General features: G+C 55.4%; 1 protein-coding gene across 2 annotated transcripts; it reads right to left on the bottom strand.

Moving 5' to 3' along the window:
* Positions 1–171: 171 nt before the first annotated feature.
* Positions 172–19,800, bottom strand: SMARCC2 (SWI/SNF related BAF chromatin remodeling complex subunit C2). Of its 2 annotated transcripts, none has more exons than XM_083880940.1 (29): positions 19,678–19,800; positions 19,416–19,535; positions 16,502–16,587; positions 16,122–16,203; positions 15,916–16,008; positions 15,759–15,828; positions 14,926–14,995; positions 14,765–14,840; positions 14,555–14,686; positions 14,357–14,472; positions 14,141–14,265; positions 14,003–14,062; positions 13,885–13,922; positions 13,529–13,659; positions 13,338–13,409; positions 13,141–13,254; positions 11,392–11,545; positions 11,174–11,272; positions 10,800–10,931; positions 10,657–10,719; positions 10,294–10,552; positions 8,608–8,769; positions 7,878–7,942; positions 7,666–7,795; positions 7,423–7,589; positions 7,204–7,338; positions 6,488–6,806; positions 5,234–5,692; positions 172–279 (listed from the first exon to the last, which is right to left on the bottom strand). In XM_083880940.1, exons 1-29 carry the CDS (start codon positions 19,786–19,788, stop codon positions 200–202), a joined length of 3,720 nt encoding a protein of 1,239 aa, XP_083737066.1. In that variant the 5' UTR covers positions 19,789–19,800; the 3' UTR covers positions 172–199. The 2 variants fall into 2 exon arrangements, 1 of the variants encoding a protein (XP_083737066.1); XR_014592059.1 differs by lacking the exon at positions 172–279 and adding an exon at positions 3,799–4,206 and having other exon boundaries at positions 4,687–5,692.
* Between the last annotated feature and the right edge of the window lie 1,108 nt (positions 19,801–20,908).

The raw sequence follows: 20,908 nt of genomic DNA, 5'->3' as shown, positions 1-20,908 counted from the left end.
TGGGATAATCATAAAAAAAATATCAAAGCTGGGGATGGGGAGGGGGGTCAGAGGTGATAATGATGATAATGATGATAATGATGATATGAGGATGATGATGGTGATGATGGTGAGGATGAGGATGGAGGGAAGAGGAGGAGGAAGATGGGAGGGGATTTTGGGGGGCGGGCCGGGGGCTGCGGCGTCCTTGGGGAGGGTCTCACTGCGTGGGGGGCACGGGGGGCGCCGAGCTGGGGGCGCTGGGGGCGACGGGCTCCGCGGGCAGGGGGGGGCCCGGCTCTGCAGAGAGACAGAAAACAATAATAATAATAATAATAATGATAATAATAATAATAATAATAATAATAATAGCTCCGCGGGGAGGGGGGGACCCGGCTCTGCAGAGAGAGAATAATAATAATATTAATAATAATAATAATAATAATAATAGCTCCGCGGGTAGGGGGGAACCCGGCTCTGCAGAGAGAGAGAAAATAATAATAATAATGATAATAATGATAATAATAATAATAATAATAATAATAATAATAATAATAATAGCCCCGCGGGCAGGGGGGGACCTGGCTCTGCAGAGAGACAGAAAACAATAATAATAATAGTAATAATAATGATAATAATGATAATAATAATAATAATAATAGCTCTGCGGGCAGGGGGGGCCTGGCTCTGCAGAGAGAGAGAAAATAATAATAATAATGATAATAATGATAATAATGATAATAATGATAATAATAATAATAATAATAATAATAATAGCTCCGCGGGCAGGGGGGGCCCCGGCTCTGCAGAGAGACAGAAAACAATATTAATAATGATAATAATAATAATAATAATAATAATAGCTCCGCGGGGAGGGGGGACCCGGCTCTGCAGAGAGACAGAAAACAATATTAATAATGATAATGATAATGATAATAATAATAATAATAATAATAATAATAGCTCCGCGGGCAGGGGGGGCCTGGCTCTGCAGAGAGAGAGAAAATAATAATAATAATGATAATAATGATAATAATAATAATAATAATAATAATAATAATAATAATAATAGCTCTGCGGGCAGGGGGGGACCCGGCTCTGCAGAGAGAGAGAAAACAATAATAATAATAATAATAATGATAATAATAATAGTAATAATAATATTAATAATAATAATAATAATAATAGCTCCGCGGGGAGGGGGGGACCCGGCTCTGCAGAGAGAGAAAACAATAATAATAATAATAATAATAATAATGATAATAATAATAATAATATAATGAGAATAATAATAATAATGGGGGTGGCACAAGGAGGGGACACACAATGACAGGAGTTACAGGATTTGTTGGGATGGAAAAGAGATTTAGGGTTGAGTTCAGCCCAGCTTTGATATCGAAATTAAATCATTCGTGCATTTGGTGGGGTTTTAAAACATTTTTTTTAACATTTTTTTTAACATTTTTTTAAACTTTTTTTTTTAAATTTTTTATTTAATTTTTTAAAGATTTTTTTTAAACATGTTTGTTTTAACATTTTTTTAAAATATTTTTTAAATTTAACATGTTTTTTTTAAACATTTTTTTAAGTTTTTTTTAAATATTTTTTTTAAAACATGTTTTTTTAAATGTGTTTTTTAAAACTTTTTTTTAAACATGATTTTTTTAAAAAAAAATTTTTTAAAGCATTTTTTGCATTTTTTTTTACATTTTTTTAAAAACATGGGGTTTTTTAAACATTTTTTTAACATTTTTTAATTTTTTTTTTAAATTTTTTTAAACATGATTTTTTAAAAACTTCTTTTAAAAACATTTTTTTGCATGTTTAACATTTTTTTAAACTTTTTTTTTAACATTTTTTAAACATGTTTTTTTAATTTTTTTTAAAAATATTTTTTTTAACATGATTTTTTTAACATGATTTTTTTAAACATTTTTTTAAACTTTTTTTAAAATATTTTTTTAAAATGTGGTTTTTTTAAACATATTTTTAAAAGTTTTTTTTAAACTTTTTTTTGCATGTTTTAAAACATTTTTTTTAAAAACATGTTTTTTTTAAACATTTTTTTAACTTCTTAAAATTTTTTTTAACATGATTTTTTAAAACGTTTTTTTAAAACATGTTTTTTTAACATATTTTTTTAACCATGTTTTTTTAAATTTTAAAATTTTTTTTAACATTTTTTAAACATGTTTTTTAAAACATGATTTTTTAATCATTTTTTTTAACATTTTTTTTAAACATTTTTTTAAATACTTTTTTTTAAAAAATGTTCTTTTTAAACATTTTTTACATGTTTTTTTAAATTTTTTTAACATTTTTTTAAACATGGTTTCTTTTAAGCATTTTTTTTAAAACATGGCTTTTTTAAAATACCTTTTTTTAAAACATGTTCTTTTTAAACATGTTTTTTTAAACATTTTTTTTAATTTTTTTAAAATTTGTTTTAATTTTTTTCCTCAACATTTTTTTAAACATGTTTCTTTTCAACATTTTAAAAATTTTTTTAAACTTTTTTTTTTTTTAACTTTTTTTAACATGTTTTTTTAAAATATTTTTAAACATTTTTTTAAACATGTTTTTTAAAACATGATTTTTTTAAAAATAGTTTTTAACTTTTTTTTAATCATTTTTTAACATGTTTTTTTAAACACTTCATCACTTTTCCCATGAAAAAAACTTCTTCCCAATTTCCAATTTCTATTTTTCCCTTGTGGAAATTTTTCCCTTTGAGGTTTTGTCTTTTCCTTTCTGCCTTTTCCCCACCCTGATCTTTTTTTTTTTTTTTTTTCAGCTTTCTGAGGTTTGTATTTTTTAGATTTTTGGAGTTTTGTAGTGGAGTTTTCTCACGGATTTTCAAGTCATCAAAAATAAAGGTTTATAAACTGAAATGTAAAATTTTTTGTAGTAAAAAAAATTCAAGTATTTTTTGTAAAAGTGATGTTGAAGTACAAAGTACTTTTTTAAAGTATTTTTTTTAAAGTAATATTTTGTTTTTTCTGGTTAAATTCCTCTCTGGAGGAGGGAGAATTGATGGATTAAAGGTTTGGTTTATATAAATCTATATAAAATTGTCCAGAATCTATAAAATCTATATATTGTCCAGAATTTATATAAATCTATATAAATTTATATAAATCTATATAAAATTGTTCAGAATCTCTATAAAATCTATATAAAATGGTCCAGAATTTATATAAATCTATATAAATTTATATAAATCTATATAAAATTGTTCAGAATCTCTATAAAATCTATATAAAATGGTCCAGAATTTATATAAATCTATATAAATTTATATAAATCTATAAAAAATTGTCAAGAATCTCTATAAAATCTATGTAATTGTATATAAATTTATATAAATCTATATAAAATTGTTGTCCAGAATTTATATAAATCTATATAAATTTATATAAAAATGTCCAGAATCTATATAAAGTCTATATATTGTCCAGAATTTATATCATCTATATAAATCTATATAAATCTATATAAAATTGCCCAGAATCTATATAAAAATCTCTATATTGTCCAGAATTTATATCATTATATAAATCTATATAAATTTATATAAAATTATCCAGAATCTCTATAAACTGAGGTCAAAAATCAACTGTAAAATGCTCATTTTTTTCCCCTGACAAACGTCTGTCCCCGTCCTTCATTTTGTGTCCTGTCGCCATTTAGGACAAAATAACGACACAAACCCCGGGCAGGGCTGGAGTGAGGCCAAAAAGGAAGTTTTTTATCATTTTATAGGGTTTGGAATTTGGGCAGGGATTGGGAAATGAGGGGAACAGCTCTCTGAGCTCAGGGGTTAATTCTGAGGTCTGTCACAGAGAGGGGTGAAAATTCACTTTTTGTTTAAGTCAGTCACAGAGAGGAATAAAAATTCACTTTAAATCCATCATAGAGAGGAAGGAAAATTTACTTTAAGTCCATCATAGAGAGGAATTAAACCCCACTTTTTGTTTAAGTCCATCATAGAGAAGAATGAAAATTCACTTTTTGTTTAAGTTCATCACAGAGAGGAACGAAAATTTACTTTGTTTAAGTCTGTCACAGGGAGGAATAAAAACCCACTTTAAGTCCATCATAGAGAGGAAGGAAAATTTACTTTAAGTCCATCATAGAGAGGAATTAAACCCCACTTTTTGTTCAAGTCCATCATAGAGAAGAATGAAAATCCACTCTGAGTCCATCACAGAGAGGAAGGAAAAATTACTTTGTTTAAGTCTGTCATTAGAGAGGAATTAAAACCCACTTTTTCTTTAAGTCTGTCATAGAGAGGAATAAAAATCCAGTTTGTTTGTCTCCATCACAGAGAGGAAGGAAAACCCAATTTTTGTTTAAGTCAGTCACAGGGAGAAATTAAAATCCATTTCGTTTAAGTCCATCATAGAGAGGAGTGAAAATTCACTTTTTGTTTAAGTTCATCACAGAGAGGAAGGAAAATTTACTTTAAGTCCATCATAGGGAGGAATAAAAACCCACTTTAAATCCATCACAGAGAGGAAGGAAAATTTACTTTAAGTCCATCATAGGGAGGAATAAAAACCCACTTTAAATCCATCACAGAGAGGAAGGAAAATTTACGTTTTGTTTCATTTCATCACAGAGAGGAATGAAAATTCACTTTAAGTCCATCATAGAGAGGAAGGAAAATTTACTTTAAGTCCATCACAGAGAGGAATAAAAACCAACTTTTTGTTTAAGTCCATCACAAAGAGGAATGAAAATTTACTTTGTTTAAGTCAGTCACAGAGAGGAATTAAAATCCATTTTGTTTAAGTCCATCACAGAGAGGAATAAAAACCCACTTTAAACCAGTCACAGAGAGGAATGAAAATCCACTTTTTGTTTAAGTCCATCATAGAGAGGAGTGAAAATTCACTTTTTGTTTAAGTTCATCACAGAGAGGAATGAAAACTTACTTTAAGTCAGTCACAAAGAGGAAGGAAAATTTACTTTAAGTCAGTCACAGGGAGGAATAAAAATCCACTTTAAATCCATCACAGAGAGGAATGGAAACCCACTTTAAACCAGTGACAGAGAGGAATGAGAATCCACTCTGTCTGACTCCATCACAGAATGAAAATCTACTTTACTCACATCACACCCACGAAACTCTCCGCTACAAACCCACAACACCAAACCCTCAGAAAGCTGAAACCTCCATCCCCTAACCCCACCAACCCACACCCCAAACACCCCGAAAGAATCCTCTAAGAGGTGCTGGAGCCGTGCTCACCTGCGAGGCCGGGCAGGAGGCTGCCCTGCACGGCGGCCACGATGGCGGGGCTGTGCGCCGCGGCCGAGCCCCCCGCGCACGGGGCTGCAGGAGGGGCTGCCGGCCCCCCGGGGTGGGCGCTGGGGGGAAGCCCCCCCACCCCCGGCATGCTGCTGCTCAGGACCCCGTGCAGGGGGAGATGGGGTGGGGTACAGGGAAAAGGCTCCATGCAGGCCGGAGGAGGAGGAGGAGGAGGGTTAGCCATGCTCGGTGGTGGTGACACGAAGGGCAGGCCCGCGGGGACATTACCGGGCACGGCCGAGGAGGAGGAGGAGGAGGAGGAGGAGGAGGAAGAGGAGGAGGAGGAAGGGTGGCCGGTGTTGGTGGAGCTGGAGCTGCTGATGTTGCCGGTGGTGCCGCCCAGAGTCACCGCCAGGGTCTGGGAGGGAGGAGGCTGCTGGCCCGGGAACGGGGCCGGGGCTGCGGGGAGAGAGAGAGGGGGGGAGTGCTGGTGAGACCCCCAGCCTGATCCAGTTACTGGTGGGGAGAGGGGAGAGCGACCCTGAGACCCCCAGACTGATCCAGTCATAGATGGGGAGAGCAACCCTGAGACCTCTGGTGAGACCCCTGGTCTGATCCAGGCATAGGTGGGGAGAGGGGAGAGCGACCCTGAGACCCCCAGTGAGACCCCTGGTCTGATCCAGTTACCAGTGGGGAGAGGGGAGAGCACCCCTGAGACCCCCACCCTTACTCAATCACTGGTGGGGAGTGGGGAGAGCAACCCTGAGACCCCCAGCCTGATCCAGCCACCCCTCAGAGCTGGGGCAGTGGGAACAGTGACCTGAGACCCCCACCCACTCTGGCACTGCAGGAACCCCCTGGTGAGACCCCCACCCACCCCAGCACTGGGAGGACCCCACTGGTGAGACCCCCCACCCACCCCACATCACCTCAGCACTGTGAGACCCCCACCCACCCCAAAACACCTCAGCACCACGTGAACCCAGTGCTGAGACCCCCACCCACCCCATCACTGCAGGAACCCCCTGTTGAGACCCCCCACCCACCCCACACCACCTCAGCCATATGGGGAGACCCTCACCCACTCCAGCACTGCAGGAACCCCTTGGTGAGACCCCCACCCACTCCAGCACTGTAGGGACCTCCCAGTGAGACCCCCCACCCACCCCACACCACCTCAGCCCTATGGGGAGACCCCCACCCAGCCCATCCCTTCAGACCCCCCCCCAGCTGACCCCCCACCCCCTGACTGACCGTGGGGGCCGGCCGGGGCTCCCGGGAGCGTTGGCGGCTGCGGCTGCGGCGGGGGGACCCCGGGCAGGGGCTGCCCCACGGGCTCGGCCGGGCCCACCATGGCCGGGCCGGGCGGGGCGGCCAGAGGGTGGGCGGCGGGGGCCAGGGGGGCGGCGGTGGGCAGGGGCTGCGCCCCGGGGGGCAGCCCGGGCTGCTGCTGCTGCTGCTGCTGCTGCAGGTGCTGGAAGTGCTGCTGCCGCGCTCGCATCTCGGCGTATTTCAGCTGCTCCATGTGGAAGGCCTGGCGGTCGGCCAGCAGCTGCTGCCGTTGGTATTCCAGCTGGGGATGGAGCACAGGGGGCACTGAGGGGTGGGGTGTCAGGGTGGGGACTGTTTCCCCTGCTCTTAGAGGGGTGACAAGGTGTGATGTGGGTGTGGATCCTCACAGAGGACAGCAGCAGCAGCAGGGTCAAACATGGAAAGCTCTTTTTTATCTGATTCTAATCTACTTATATACATTGGCAGATTGGCCCAAGGAGGTCACAACCTCCTGACCCCATTGGTCACTATGACCATCAGTCAAATCCTCTCTCAGAGAACAACTATACTGATAAATTCTAAGAATACAATATTGTTTAAATGAAACAGCGTGAGAATCAGGCTGCAAAGACTCCAAACACTCGAAATTCAGGGTTGACAGGGGACAAACCACCCCTCCTTTCCCCCGGGGCACTCACGGCCTCCCGCTCGCGGTCCATGATGGTCTCCAGCTCCTCGAAGTGCCTCAGTTTGATCTCCAGCTTCTTCATCTGCGTCTCCACCAGCAGCGCCACCAGGGATTTGATCTTGCGCTCCTCCACGGCCGCCAGGTGCTGCCAGGGGGGGAACAAAGGGCTCAGAGGTGACACCTGGAGTGTCCCCTGAGCTCCAAGCCCAGCTCAGTGTCCCATCCTCACCTTGGCCTTGACGGCGGCGGCGGCCAGCGCGGCGGCGGCGGCCGTGGACAGGTTCCCCTCGCCGATGTCCCGCTCCACCTTGGCCTTGCGCTCGCCCTCGGGCTCTTGGGGCTCTTTGGGCGCCTCATCCGGCCCTTCCTTCACCTCCTTGTCCTTCTCGGGCTCTCCTGTGGCAGGTGGGGCTGTGTCAGCAGAGCCGTGGGGGGCTCGGTGTCCCCACGGCCCTGCAGGGTCTGAGCTCACCTGCGCTGTCCCCGTCACCCTTGTCGGGCTCCTTGTCGCCCTCGGCCTCCTTCCCCTTCTCCTCCTCCTTCTTGGGCGTTTCCCCGGCTTTCTCCTTGGTCTCCTCCTCGGCGCTGCCATCGCGGGGCTCCTGGGGAAGGCAGGGCTCTGTGGGTGCCCAAATTCTGCCCCGTTTTTACCCCCCTGGACCCCCCAGCCCAGACCCCTTTTACCTTTGCCTCTTTCTTCTCCTCGGTCGGCTGCGCCTCTGCCCGCGGCTCCTCTGTCCCACTCTCCTCTGGGGACACAAACTGGGGCTCAGACCATGGTGTCACCCCCCTGGGGACCCCCAGAGCCCCCCTCAGCCCCGCTCTCCTCTGGGGACACAAACTGGGGCTCAGACCATGGTGTCACCCCCCTAGAGCCCCCCAGTGCCACCGCCCCGGCCCTGCTCTCCTCTGGGGACACAAACCTGGAGTCCTCCTGGCCCTGCTCCCCATTGGGGACACAAACCCGGGCTCAGACCCCTCCAGGAACCCTCAGAGCCCCCCTGGAGCCCCCCCAGCCCCCCTCTCCTCTGAGGACACAAATCTGGGGCTCAGACCATGGTGTCACCCCCCTGGGGACCCTCAGTGCCACCCCTTGGTGCCACCCCCCGGCCCTGCTCTCCTCTGGGGACACAAATCCGGGCTCAGACCCCAGTGCCACCCCCCTGGAGTCCCTTGGAGACCCCCAGTGCCACCCCCTCAGAGCCCCCCCAAGCTCTGCCTGGCCCTGCTCTTCTCTGGGGACAGATCAGAGGAGACAAACCCAGGACAAACTCAGGCTCAGACCACGGTGCCACCCCCTCGGGGATCCCCGGTGCCACCTCCCCAGCCCCGCTGTCCTCTGGGGACACAAACCCGGGCTCAGACCCCTCCAGAGTCCCCCAGAGCCCCCCCGGATCCCCCCAGCCGCGCTGACCGATGCGCTCGGGCTCGTCGGAGGCGGTGCCGGCGATGCCGCTGCTCTCCAGCCCGAAGGCGGGGTCGGCCTTGCCCGTCACCTTGGCCGCCTCCTCCACCTTCCTCACGTGGGCCTCCACCAGCGCCGTGGGCACCTCCTCCTTCATCTTGGAGAATTCCTCTGCCACGGGGAGGAAACTTTCAGTGGGAGACCCCTGGAGCCCACCCTGAGCCCCCCAGCCCCGCGGGGAGCTCGGCCTGGGGCTGTCCTGGCTGGCTGTGGAATGTTCTGGAAGGTTCGTGTCGCCTCCCTGGGAGATGTTCTGTGTCCCCAGAGGGATCTCCACAGGGCTGGGTGGTGTCCCCGTGTGCCTCATCCCTGTCCCTGTCAGATCCACCCCTGTAGGGCATCCTGGAGGACTCAGCCTTCCCATTTCCCTATAGGAACCCCTAGAGGACTCAGCCCTGTCCCCTGTTCCTCATCCCATTTATCTGTAGGAACCCCTACACGACTCAGCCCTGTCCCCGTGTTCCTGATCCCATCTCCTATAGGACTCATCCCATTTCCCTACAGGAACTCCTATAGGATTCACCCCTCTCCCCATGTTCCTCATCCCATTTCCTATAGGACTGGTCCCATTTATCTGTAAGAACCCCTATAGGACTCACTCCTCTCCCCATGTTCCTCATTCCATCTCCTGACCCCATTTTCCTATAGGAACCCCTATAGGGCTCATCCCATCTTCCCACAGGATCCATCCCACCCCACTGCAGCACTCCCTACAGAACTCACCCCATTGTCCTACAGGACTTGTCCCTCTTTCTCTAAGCCCCATCCTTGTCTCCCTATAGAACTCCCTATAGGACTTGTCCCATCCTCCTACAGAGCTCCCTATAGAACTCCTTAAAGAGCTCCTTCCATCCTCCTACAGGAACCTTTATAGGGCTCATCCCTCTCCCCAAAGAACTAATTCCTCTCTCCTTGATTCTCTTCCCCTGCAGGACTCCCTGCAGAACTCACCCCATCCTACAGAACTCCCACAGGATTTGTCCCTCTTCCCATGAAACTCATCCTGACTCCCTGCAGAACTCTCTGTAGGACTCATCCATTCTCCTATAGGATTCCCCATAGTCCATCCCTCTCCCCACAGGACTCACCCCTCTCCCTATAGGATTCATTCCTCTCTGTACAGGACTCATCCCTCTGCCCACAGACCCCATCCCCTTTCCCTATAGGATTTATTCCTCTCCCTACAGGACTCATCTCTCTCCCTATAGGATTCATTCCTCTCCCCATAGTCCCCACAGTCCCTATTTCTTCCTCCAGTCCCTGTCTCTCTCCCCACAGTCCCCATCCCCTCTCCCCACAGTCCCCATCCCCTCTCCCTGCAGGACTCATCCCACTCCCCACAGTCCCTGTCCCCTCTCCCTATAGGACTCATTCCTCTCCTTAAAGGATTCATTCCACTCCCCACAGTCCCCTCCCCACTCTCCAGTCTCTGTCCCCTCTCCCTATAGGATTCATTCCTCTCCCCACATTCCCTGTCCTCTCTCCTCACACTTCCTGTCCCCTCTGCCCACAGTCCCTGTCCCCTCTCCCTATAGGACTCATCCCACTCCCCACAATCCCTGTCCCTCTCCCCCCTGTAGCCTCCCCAGCCCCCTATATCCCCCCATAGCCCCCTGCCCACCCCTCAGGCCTCACCCAGGGCTGACTTGGCAGCGGCCGAGGCCACTCGTGGATCCACCACGGAGGCCAGGAAGGCCACGGTGCTCATCACGGGGTTGCCAGACTGGCTGAAGGGGATGGGCTGGTAGGCCAGGGGCCCCAGGGAGGCCTCCGAGTCCTCCAGGTAGGGATCCTCGATGGGCAGGCGCAGGAAGTGCAGGATGCACTCGTCCTGCGTGCGGCTGCCCACGTGCTCCGACACCTTGTTCCAGTCGTCCTTGTACATCTCCAGGGCCTGCGGGGTCGGGGTGAGAGGGGTCAGCGGGGTCAGGCAGGGCTGTGCTCATGCCCCCTGTCCCCACATCCCCTGTGAAATGTCCCCAGTGTCCCCTCAGGCACCTCCAGCAGCAGCAGCGTCTCCTGCTCCGTCCACTCCCGTGTAGCACTGGCAGCAGCTTTGCTCTGCAGGACAAAATTTGGGGTGAGGGGCTGCAGGCAGGAGGGGACTGTGGCCTGATCCCTGGGGAGGGGGCTACGCCCACCTTGGAAGGGACATTCTTCTTGGTGTACATGTCGGTGCGCAGCCCGAAGTTCTGCATGTCGGCCGGCTTCTCCTTGCCCTTCTCCGGGAAGTTCAGCATCTGCTGCGAGGCCGAGCTGGGCTGCTGCTGCTGCTGGGGAGGAGAGGGGACAACGCTGGGCCTGGGGCTGCACGGGAGGGGACGGGAACGTCGCCGTGTCCCTCCTCCCCGACTGTCCCGTCGTCTTTTCCGTGTGTGTGTGTCAATCCCCTGCTCCCCCCGGGGCCGGGCCGGCATGCGAGGGGAAGGAGGAAGAGGATGAGGAGGAGGATGAGGAGGGAAGGAGCCTTCCTCGGGCAGCGGCGTGGGGCGCGGACCCCCAAGGAGCCGCCTACCAGCTCCGGCTTGCCCTTCACCGTCTCGCTGACCAGCTCCTCGATCTCTTTGCTCTTGCGGCCCCCCGTCTTGGCGTCGCCGCCGTCGCTCTGCCGGCCCTGAGGCACGGATCGAAGCTGTGCATCGCCCACCCCCCCGCCCCCGCCGGGGGGACCAGGGGGGCGGCAGGGGGGGGTGGTCGCGGCTTGGGCGGGGCCGGACGCCCCCGGGGACCCACCTGGGGGGTCTTGGGCTGTAGCGGCACCAGCCCCGAGGGGGTGTCGGCCAGGACGTGGAAGTGAGAGGTGGGCGGGGGGCCCATGGGCGTGGGGCGGCTCTCGGCGTCCACTTGGTAGTTGATGAGGCCCCACTGCTCCAGGAAGGCGTGGACCCTGTGGGGAGAGGGGGTCAGGGCTGGAGGGAGGGGTGTGGGCACTGACCACCCTGTCCCACTGGACACCAGTGCCAGGGAGCCAACTGACCACCCTGTCCCACTGGACACCCACCAGTGCCAGTGTGCCAACTGACCAGCCCTGTCCCACCAGGTTCAGAGTCTGCTGGAGCTGGCGTGGGCAGCTTGGTGTGACACTGACCACCTCTGTCCCAACACTGACCACCCCGTCCTGACACTGACCACGCCGTCCCATTGGCACCAGGGTCAGAGCCCAAGGGAGTGGTGTGGGGAGTGTGGTGTGACACTGACCACCCTCTGTTCTGACACTGACCACCCCTGTCCCATTGGCACCAGGGTCAGAGCCTGTGGGACTGGCATGGACACTGACCACTCCTGTCCCACTGACCACCCACCAGTGCCAGGGTGCCAAATGACCACCCCTGTCCCACTGGAACCTCACCAGTGCCGGGGCGCCACACCTTTGGTGTGACCCCCCAGTGCCCCTGGCTCTGGACTCCTGTCACCCCTGGGGTGCCAAAATGATCGCCCTGCCCCAGGGGCACTGACCCCCTACCAGGCCTGGGGTGCCACACTGACCCCTTGCCAGTGCCAGGGTGCCACACTGACCACCCAGCCCCACAGCACCAGACACCCAAAACAAACCAACCCCTAAACTGCATCAGCACCAGATCCTTATTAGGACTGGGGTGCCAAACCAACCCCTAAACACCACCAGCACCAGCCCCCTGGCACACTGGGGTGCCAATCCCTGTCCCCAGCCCCCTGGCACACCAGAGTCCTGTGTCCCCAGCCCCCTGGCAGCATCAGGGTCCCCTCGGGGTTCCCAGCCCTGTCCCCAGCCCCCTGGCACAGCGGGGTCCCCTGCCCCTGTCCCCCCAGGGTCCCAGCCCTGTCCCCAGTCCCTGTCCCCAGCCCTGTCCCCTGTCCCCATCCTCTGTCCCTGTCCCCGGACCCACCGCATGATGGCGCACACGTCCCTGGCCCTGTCCCAGTCCCTGTCCCTTGTCCCCAGCCATGTCCCCTGTCCCCAGTCCTCTGTCTCCCCAGGGTCCCTGTCCCCAGCACTATCCCCAGTCCCCAGCCCTGTCCCCAGCCCCTGTCCCCATCCCCATCCCTGTCTCCATCCCTGTGTCCCCATCCCTGTCCCTGTCCCCCTGTCCCGTGTCCCCACCTCATGATGGCGCACACGTCCCCAGCCCTGTCTCCTATCCCCTATCCCCATCCCTGTCCCCTGTCCCCTGTGTCCCGTGTCCCCACCTCATGATGGCACAGACGTCCCCAGCCCTGTCCCCTGTGTCCCTATCCCCATCCCTGTCCCCTGTCCCCCGTGTCCCTACCTCATGATGGCGCACACGTCCCCGGCCCTGTCCCCATCCCCATCCCTGTCCCCTGTCCCCCGTGTCCCCATCTCATGATGGCACACACATCCCCGGCCCTGTCCCCATCCCTGTCCTGTCCCTTGTCCCCCTGTTCCCTGTGTCCCTGTCCCCACCTCATGATGGCACACACGTCCCCATCCCTGTCCCCTGTGTCCCCATCCCTATCCCTGTCCCCTGTCCCCCGTGTCCCCACCTCATGATGGCACACACGTCCCCGGCCAGGTTGCGGCGGCAGGCCGTGGAGGTCAGGTACTCCTGCGGGTTCAGCCGGTACGTGTCGATCATGAAGTTCCGATAGGCCAAATATCTGTGGGGGGCACGGGGGTGCTCAGAGCCAGGCTCAGCCCCGGGGGGACACAGGGGACAACGGGATGGAGGGTTTGGCCTCACATTTCAGGGGTCTTGGATTTGTTTTTGCCGTTGAAGAACTCGGGCAGGGCGCGGCGCTCGATGGCGTGGACGCTGCAGGGGAGGAGAGGAGAGGAGAGGTTTGGGGAGGGCTCTGGGAGGAGCCCCCTCCTCATCCTCATCACCCTCATCCTCATCATCACCCTCAGGTGAGGAAGAGCAGCTCAGGGTACCTGTTATAGTCGAACCAGGCGGCGTAGCTGGGGATGATGATGTGGTGGGTCTGCTCGGTGACGTTGTCCTCGTGCAGGTCGGGGTTCTTGGCCTGCTCCCCTTTGCTGCCGGCGCCGTTCTCCTCCTCGTCCTGCCCCACACAGCAGCACCCCATGGGCAAAGGGACCCCCTTTCAGTGCCCCTCATCATCCTCACCCCACAGCAGGGTGAGCCCAGGGTGAGCTGCGGCTCCAGGGGTGAGGGGAAGCGCAGAAAAAGAGCATTTTTGCACCCAAAAGAGGGATGAGGGATGAGAGAGAGACAACCAGCTGACGATGAAGCAAAAGGTGCTGGGAACACCTTTCCCCAAGCTCACCTTGCCAGCTGTCTCCATGCTCTCATCTTCCTGCTCATCTGGAAGGGAGGACAGGGGTGGGTTGGGGCACTGCCAGCCCGGGGGGTCCCGGGGCTCTGCTGTGGCTCCTCAGACTCACCCAGGTCTGTCATGGTGCCCCCCTTGACGGGCGCCGACTCCGAGTCCTTCTTGGTGTTCACTGTGGGGACAGAATGGTGCTGAGCGCCCTGGGGACACTGCTGGGGACCCCAGGGGTGGTGGTGCCCCCCACACTGACCCGTTTTGGGCAGGGTGACCTCCTCCACGTTGGGGACGGGCGAGGGCTCGTCCATGTCCTTGGTCAGGTCCTCCTGCTCCTCCTCGCGGTGCCCGCGCTTGGATTTGTTGTAGGGAGTGGAGGGTCTGCCAAGGGAGAGACCCCTCCTGGGTCAACACTGACTCCTGGGGCTGAGCTGCCTCACTCCCCAGAGCCCCCCAAAGCCCCCCAGCTCACCCCTTCTTGGCGTTCTTCTTCTTGGCCTCAGGGGTGGGCGACGGGGAGGGCGAGCGCTTCCTCTTCTTGTAGTTCCCTCCCTTCTTGTCCCTCCGATCAGAGTCGGGGCTGTTCACCTGGGGGGGCACCGTGGGGGTCCAGCTGAGCAGGGTGAGACCCCCAGGCCCCCTCCCCGAGGGGCTCTGAGCTGGCTCTGACCTCGTCTGTCAGAGTCTTGGCCGAGATCTTCTTCCTGCGGGTGACGGGGCTCTTCTCGTCCGTCACCTCGTAATCCTCCTCGTTCATCCACTCGTTGAAGGTGTCCGTGTCCAGGATCCACTTGGCGTGGACCTGTGGGGCAGGGGGGTGGTTCAGGGCAGGGATGGGGGGCTCCAGCTGCCCCCCAAAGCCTGGGGGTCCCCCCTGTACCTTCCGGGGTTTCTCTGGAGTGGGGGGATCCTCCACGGAGGCCTCGATCTCGCTGGCCGGGATCCAGGTGTCATAGCTGGGGGGGGAATAGGGTCAGAGTGGCACCCACAGGGATTTGGGGTGGGGACAGGGGGTCCCTGAAATGTTAACACCCCCCTCACCTGTCGGGGTAATACCCCCAGTGCAGCAGCACCTGCTTGTCGCGCTTCATGACGGGCCGGACCCACTCCTCTGTGGGACACGGGGATGAGTGGGGGTCCTCGGGGTGCTGCAGCCCCCCAAAAACCCCCCAAACTCCCCCAAAATCCCCCAAAACCTCCTTCCTGCAACCCTCAAACCCAATATCCCCCTCCTGCAGGGCCGGACCCACTCCTCTGTGGGACATGGGGATGAGTGGGGGTCCTCGGGGTACTGCAGCCCCCCAAAACCTCCCACCTGCACCCCCCAAACCCCCCAAACCCCCCTCCTGCACCCATTTTCCTCTGGAGCCCCGCTGACCCCCAAAACCCCCCTCTTGCAGGGCCAGACCCACTCCTCTGTGGGACGTGGGGATGAGTGGGGGTCCTCGGGGTGCTGCAGCCCCCCAAAACCTCCATCCTGCACCCCTCAAACCCCTCAAAACCCCCCTCCTGCACCCACCTTCCTCCAGCCCCCTGTGACCCCCACAAACCCTCCTCTGCACCCACCTTCCTCTGAAACCCCCCTAAAATTCTCCTCCTGCCCCCACCACCTTCCTCTGGAGCCCCCTGTGACCCTCCAAAACCTCTCTCCTGCCCCCACGTTCCTCTGGAGCCCCTGGAACCCCAAAACTCCCCTCCTGTACCCATCACCTGCCTCTGGAGCCCCCCCCCGGAACCCCTGTGACCCCCCAAACTCATTTCCTGGACCCACTTTCCTCTGGAGCCTCCTGTGACCCCCCAAAACCCTCCTCCTGCCCCCACCACCTTCCTCTGGAGCCCCCCATGACCCCCCAAAACCCCCCTCCTGCCCCCACCTTCCTCCAGGTTCCCGGGCACGGGGCAGACGATGTGGGAGGCGTTGCTCTTGTCCTCAGTCACGGTGCCCTGTTGTGACATCCAGGGGACAAACCCGAGGTTAAATCTAAATCCTAAACCAGGCTGAGCCCCCCACCCTGTGCCCCCCACCCCCACCTGGTGCCTCTTGACGATGTCCTTGAGCTTGCCCAGCAGTTTGGGCTCGATCTCCTGGTGCAGGAAAATGTTGGGCCGAGCCAGGCAGTTGTTCTGGAGAGAAAGAAAAAGGAGGAGAGAGAGAGAAGAGCTGTGAGATGATGAAAAGGGATGGGGGGCACACATTGGGGGTCCCAGGATGGGGTCAGGGCTATGGAGGGTCTCACCTGCACCAGGGATTTCTCGATGGTCATGAACATCTCCACGTTGCGGTCCATGCGCGAGGGATTCTGGAAATCGAAACGCCGCCTTTATTGGAAGAAAAGAGCGACTCTCATGAAAGCCACAGCTCGGGTCTCCTCGGCAGCAGCCCAAATTTGGGGAGGGGGAGGGAGTGGGGAAGGTGCCTGGACCCCATCGGGGTCCACAGTGACAGAGGAGGGGGGACACATCCCAGTGTCTGTTTGCTTTGATCCCACAACCGCCCCCCACCCCAGCCGAGGGCAGCCCAGGCTGTTCCCCAACCCAAACCCCCCAGAGACCCCCCCAGGGACCCCCCAGGACCCCCCAGAACCCCCCCAGGACCCCCACCCAGGTGTGTGCTCACCATCCTTGGTCGCTCTTGAATTTATAGGCGGCTGCCAGGATGTGGCACAGGGCTCCCCCCGCCTTGAAATCCAGGAAGCATTTGATCTGGAACGGGGGGACGGGGGGTCAGGGGGACAGGGGGACAGGGACACCGCCCTGATGGGGTGACAGCTGCTCCTCGGGGTGCCATCCCCCTGTCTGGGGGACATTCCCTTGTCAGGGTGAAATCCCCATGCCTGGGTGACATCCCTCTGTCTGGGGGATGTGTCCATATCTGAGTGACATCTCCATGTCTGGGGGACATCTTGTTAGGGTGACACTCCCATGTCTGAGTGACATTCTCTTGTCTGGGTGACACCCCCTTGTCTGGGTGACATGCCCTTGTCTGGGTGACATGTCCTTGTTAGGGTGACACTCCCATGCCTGAGTGACACCCCCACGTTTGGGTGACACCCCCATGTCTGAGTGACACCCCCATGTTTAGGTGACATCCCCTTGTTAGGGTGACACTCCCGTGTCTGAGTGACATCTTCATTTCTGGGTGACATCCCCCTGTCTGGGGGACATCTCTGTGTCTGGATGACATCCCCTTGTCTGGGTGACATCCCCTCGTTAGAGTGACACCCCCATGTCTAGGTGACATTCCCTCACAGGGTGCCACCCCTTGTTGGGGTGCCATCCCCATGTTTAGGTGACATCCCCATGTTTGGGTGCCAACCCCATCTGTGAGTGACGCCCTCTCATGGGGTGCCATCTCCTTGCCTGGTGACATCCCCTTAACAGTGTGACATCCCCTCATCAAGGTGCCATCCCCTGCCTGGGGTGACATCCTCTTGTCCAGTTGTCCCATCCCCACCTCAGGGTGCCACCCCCGTTGTCCCACCATCAGGTGCCACCCCCCTGTCAGGGTCCCCCACCCCCAGGCGCGGCTGTCACCCACTTGCCAGGATGTCACTCCATCTCTGGGTGACAGGGTGACATCCCCTTGTCAGGGTGACACCCCCTCATCGGGGTCCCATCCTCTCTCCCAGGTGTCACCTCCTTGGGTGGCTCTGTCCCCAAGCTGGGGACCTGTCCCTTTGTGGGGACATTGTCCCCAGGTCCTGTGGGGGCTGTCCTGGTGTCCTCAGGGCAGTGTCCCCTGGTCCTTGGGATTCTGTCCCTCCTGTGCTCTGTCCCTTTGTGGGGACATTGTCCCCAAGTCCTGTGGGGGCTGTCCTGGTGTCCCCTGAAGCCCCGTCCTGCCATTGGGGTGTCCCCATTTGGGACCCTGCTCCTGGCAGGGCTCTGTCCCCGTGTGGTGACACTGTCCCTGGTGCTTGGGGACAGTTCCCAGTGTCCCAAGGTCCCCGGCACTGTCCCTGAGCGGGTCAGTGGCACTGGCTGCTGTCCATGGTCAGCTGCTGTCCCCGAGTCACCCAAACACTGAACGGTGTCACCAGGGCCGTGTCCCTGAGCTCTGGGTGCTGTCCCTGCTCAGGGTCGTGTCCCCATGTCACTGTCCCCAGGTATTGGGGTGCTGTCCCCGCTCACAGCTTTGTCCCCTGTTCTTTGGGGACATTGGGGACATGTCCCCATGGCTCTGAGGCATTGTCCCTGCTCAGGACATCATTGTCCTTGTCCCTTTTTCATTGGAGGCTCTGCCACAAGGTTTGGGGTGCTGGTTCTGCCATATTTGGGGTGCTGTCCCCACCCAGGCCTTGTCCCCGGGTGCTGTCCCCACTCAGGGCTTTGTCCCCTGTTCTTTGGGGCCTTTTTTGGGGTCTCTGGGGCTCAGCTTTGTCCGCAGATTTTGGGGCGCTGCCCGGGGGTCACTGGGGCCTCGTCCCAGGGTCATCAGGGACATGTCCCCAAATCACTGGGGCTCTGTCCCTGAGCACTGGGGCTCTGTCCCCATGTCCTGGGGCTCTGTCCCCGTGTCCTGGGCTCTGTCCCCTGTCCTGGGGCTCTGTCCCTGAGCACTGGGGCTCTGTCCCCATGTCCTGGGGCTCTGTCCCCATGTCCTGGGCTCTGTCCCCACGTCCTGGGGCTCTGTCCCCTGTCCTGGGGCTCTGTCCCCATGTCCTGGGGCTCTGTCCCCATGTCCTGGGCTCTGTCCCCATGTCCTGGGGCCCTGTCCCCGTGTCCTGAGCTCTGTCCCCATGTCCTGGGCTCTGTCCCCATGTCCTGGGGCTCTGTCCCCATGTCCTGAGCTCTGTCCCCATGTCCTGGGCTCTGTCCCCATGTCCTGGGCTCTGTCCCCCTGTCCTGGGCTCTGTCCCCATGTCCTGAGCTCTGTCCCCATGTCCTGGGCTCTGTCCCCGTGTCCTGGGCTCTGTCCCCATGTCCTGGGCTCTGTCCCCGAGCATTGGGGTGATGTCCCCATGTCCTGGGCTCTGTCCCCATGTCCTGGGCTCTGTCCCCATGTCCTGGGGCTCTGTCCCCGTGTCCTGGGCTCTGTCCCCACGTCCTGGGGCTCTGTCCCCATGTCCTGGGCTCTGTCCCCGAGCATTGGGGTGATGTCCCCATGTCCTGGGCTCTGTCCCGGGTATTGAGGTGACACCCTGAGCCCTGGGGACACTTCCCCTGGCTGTTGGGTCACTGTCCCCAACCAAGGCTTTGTCCCCTGTCCTCGGGGGCTCCTCCCCGGCTCTCCAGGCCCCATCCCCGCACTTTGGGGGCCCCATCCCCGCCCAGAGCCCTGTCCCCCCGTGTCCCCCCGTGTCCCCCCGTGTCCCCCCGTGTCCCCCCGTGTCCCCAACCCCCTGGGGCTGTCCCCGCTTATGGGGGTGCCCTCCCCTGCTGTCCCCACGCCTTTGAGGGCTGGGCTTTGTCCCCCCACCCTCCCTGGCTCACCCAAGCCCCCCAGGCTCCATCCCCATCACCTGGGGGGCCGTTTGGACCCTCAATCCCCGTGTTCCCCCCCTCAGGCCGCGTCCCCCCGGGTCTCTCACCGGCAGTTTGGTGAGGGGCGCGTTGCTGACGTGCTTGCCGAACACCTCCTCCTGGAACTGCAGCAGCTGCACCACCAGGCTCGACAGCGATTTGTTGGTGGGGGGCTCTGCCTGGATGTACTGCGGGGCCGGGGGGCTCAGGCGGCCGCCGTGAGGGGAGCGGGGGGGGCGCCATGGCGGCGGCGGGGCCGTCACGGGCCGGGCCGGGCCCGGCGGGGCCGCCGAGAGCGGCGTTTTCCGCGGGGAAAAACCGCGGGCTTACCTTCTTGTAGTTCTTGCCCAGCCACAGGCGCACGTTGTCGAACTGGCTGACCGTGTCCGAGGCCTCGTAGTACTTGACGTTGGGGCCGCCGTCCTTCTTCCGCACCGCCATCTTGAGCGGGCCGGGCCGGGCCGCGCCGCCGCCGCCTCCGCGCGCTGCCGCCCCCTGCCGGTTCCGTGCGGTCACTGCCGGTCACTGCCGCCCCCTGCCGGCCGCGCTCTGTCACTGCAGGTCACTGTCGCTGCCAGTGTCGCCCCCTGCTGGTCCTGAGCTGTTACTGCCAGTGTCGCCCCCTGCCGGTCCCGCTCCGTTACTGCCACTGCCGCCCCCTGCCGGCCCCGCGCTGTCACTGCAGCCGCCTCCACCGCTCGCTGTCCCCAATCCTGGTCACTGTCCCCTATTCCGGGCACCGTCCGCAATCCCGGTCACTGTCCTCAATCCTGGTCACCGTCCTCAATCCCGGGCACCGATTCCAGGCATTGTCCCCGCTGTCCCTGTTATGCACCGGCCCCGCACCGCCACTGCCGCCCCCTGCCGGCTCCGCGCTGTCACTGCAGCCGCCTCCGCCACTCGCTGTCCCCAGTCCTGGTCACTGTCCCCAATTCCGGTCACTGTCCCCAATCCCAGCCACCGTCCCCAGTTCCGGTCACTGTCCCCAATCCCGGGCACTTCCCCCGCTGATTGCACCGGCCCCGGTCGCCGTTACGGCCCCCCTTGGACCGCTCCTGTTCCCCCACTGGCGCCCCCTGGCGGTGCCGCTCCAGCACTGCCGCCCCCGCTGTCCTGGGATAAGGAAAAGTGTCCTGGGATAAGGAAAGGTGTCCTGGGATAAGGAAAGGTGTCCTGGGATAGGGAAAAGTGTCCTGGGATAGGGAAAGGTGTCCTGGGATAAGGAAAGGTGTCCTGGGATAGGGAAAGGTGTCCTGGGATAAGGAAAAAGGTGTCCTGGGATAGGGGAAAGTGTCCTGGGATAGGGAAAGTGTCCTGGAATAGGGAAAGGTGTCCTGGAATAGGGAAAGGTGTCCTGGAATAGGGAAAGGTGTCCTGGGATAGGGGAAAGTGTCCTGGGATAGGGAAAGGTGTCCTGGGATAGGGAAAGGTGTCCTGGGATAAGGAAAAAGGTGTCCTGGGATAGGGGAAAGTGTCCTGGAATAGGGAAAAGTGTCCTGAGATAGGGGAAAGTGTCCTGGGATAGGGAAAGGTGTCCTGGGAGAGGGAAAAAGGACACTGG

Source organism: Zosterops lateralis, assembly GCF_965231275.1.
Source record: "Zosterops lateralis genome assembly, chromosome: 32".
NCBI lineage: Eukaryota > Metazoa > Chordata > Aves > Passeriformes > Zosteropidae > Zosterops > Zosterops lateralis.
This window is presented reverse-complemented; position numbering and strand designations above follow the sequence as displayed.

Excerpts from the sequence above, each read along its gene's own strand:
- SMARCC2 (XM_083880940.1), bottom strand. The coding sequence starts at position 19,788 with ATGGCGGTGCGGAAGAAGGACGGCGGCCCCAACGTCAAGTACTACGAG. Across the intron at positions 14,841-14,925 it reads TGGGGGTATTACCCCGACAG|CTATGACACCTGGATCCCGG; the intron begins GTGAGGGGGGTG and ends TTCCCCCCCCAG. Across the intron at positions 7,796-7,877 it reads AGGAGAAGAAAGAGGCAAAG|GAGCCCCGCGATGGCAGCGC; the intron begins GTAAAAGGGGTC and ends TGCCTTCCCCAG.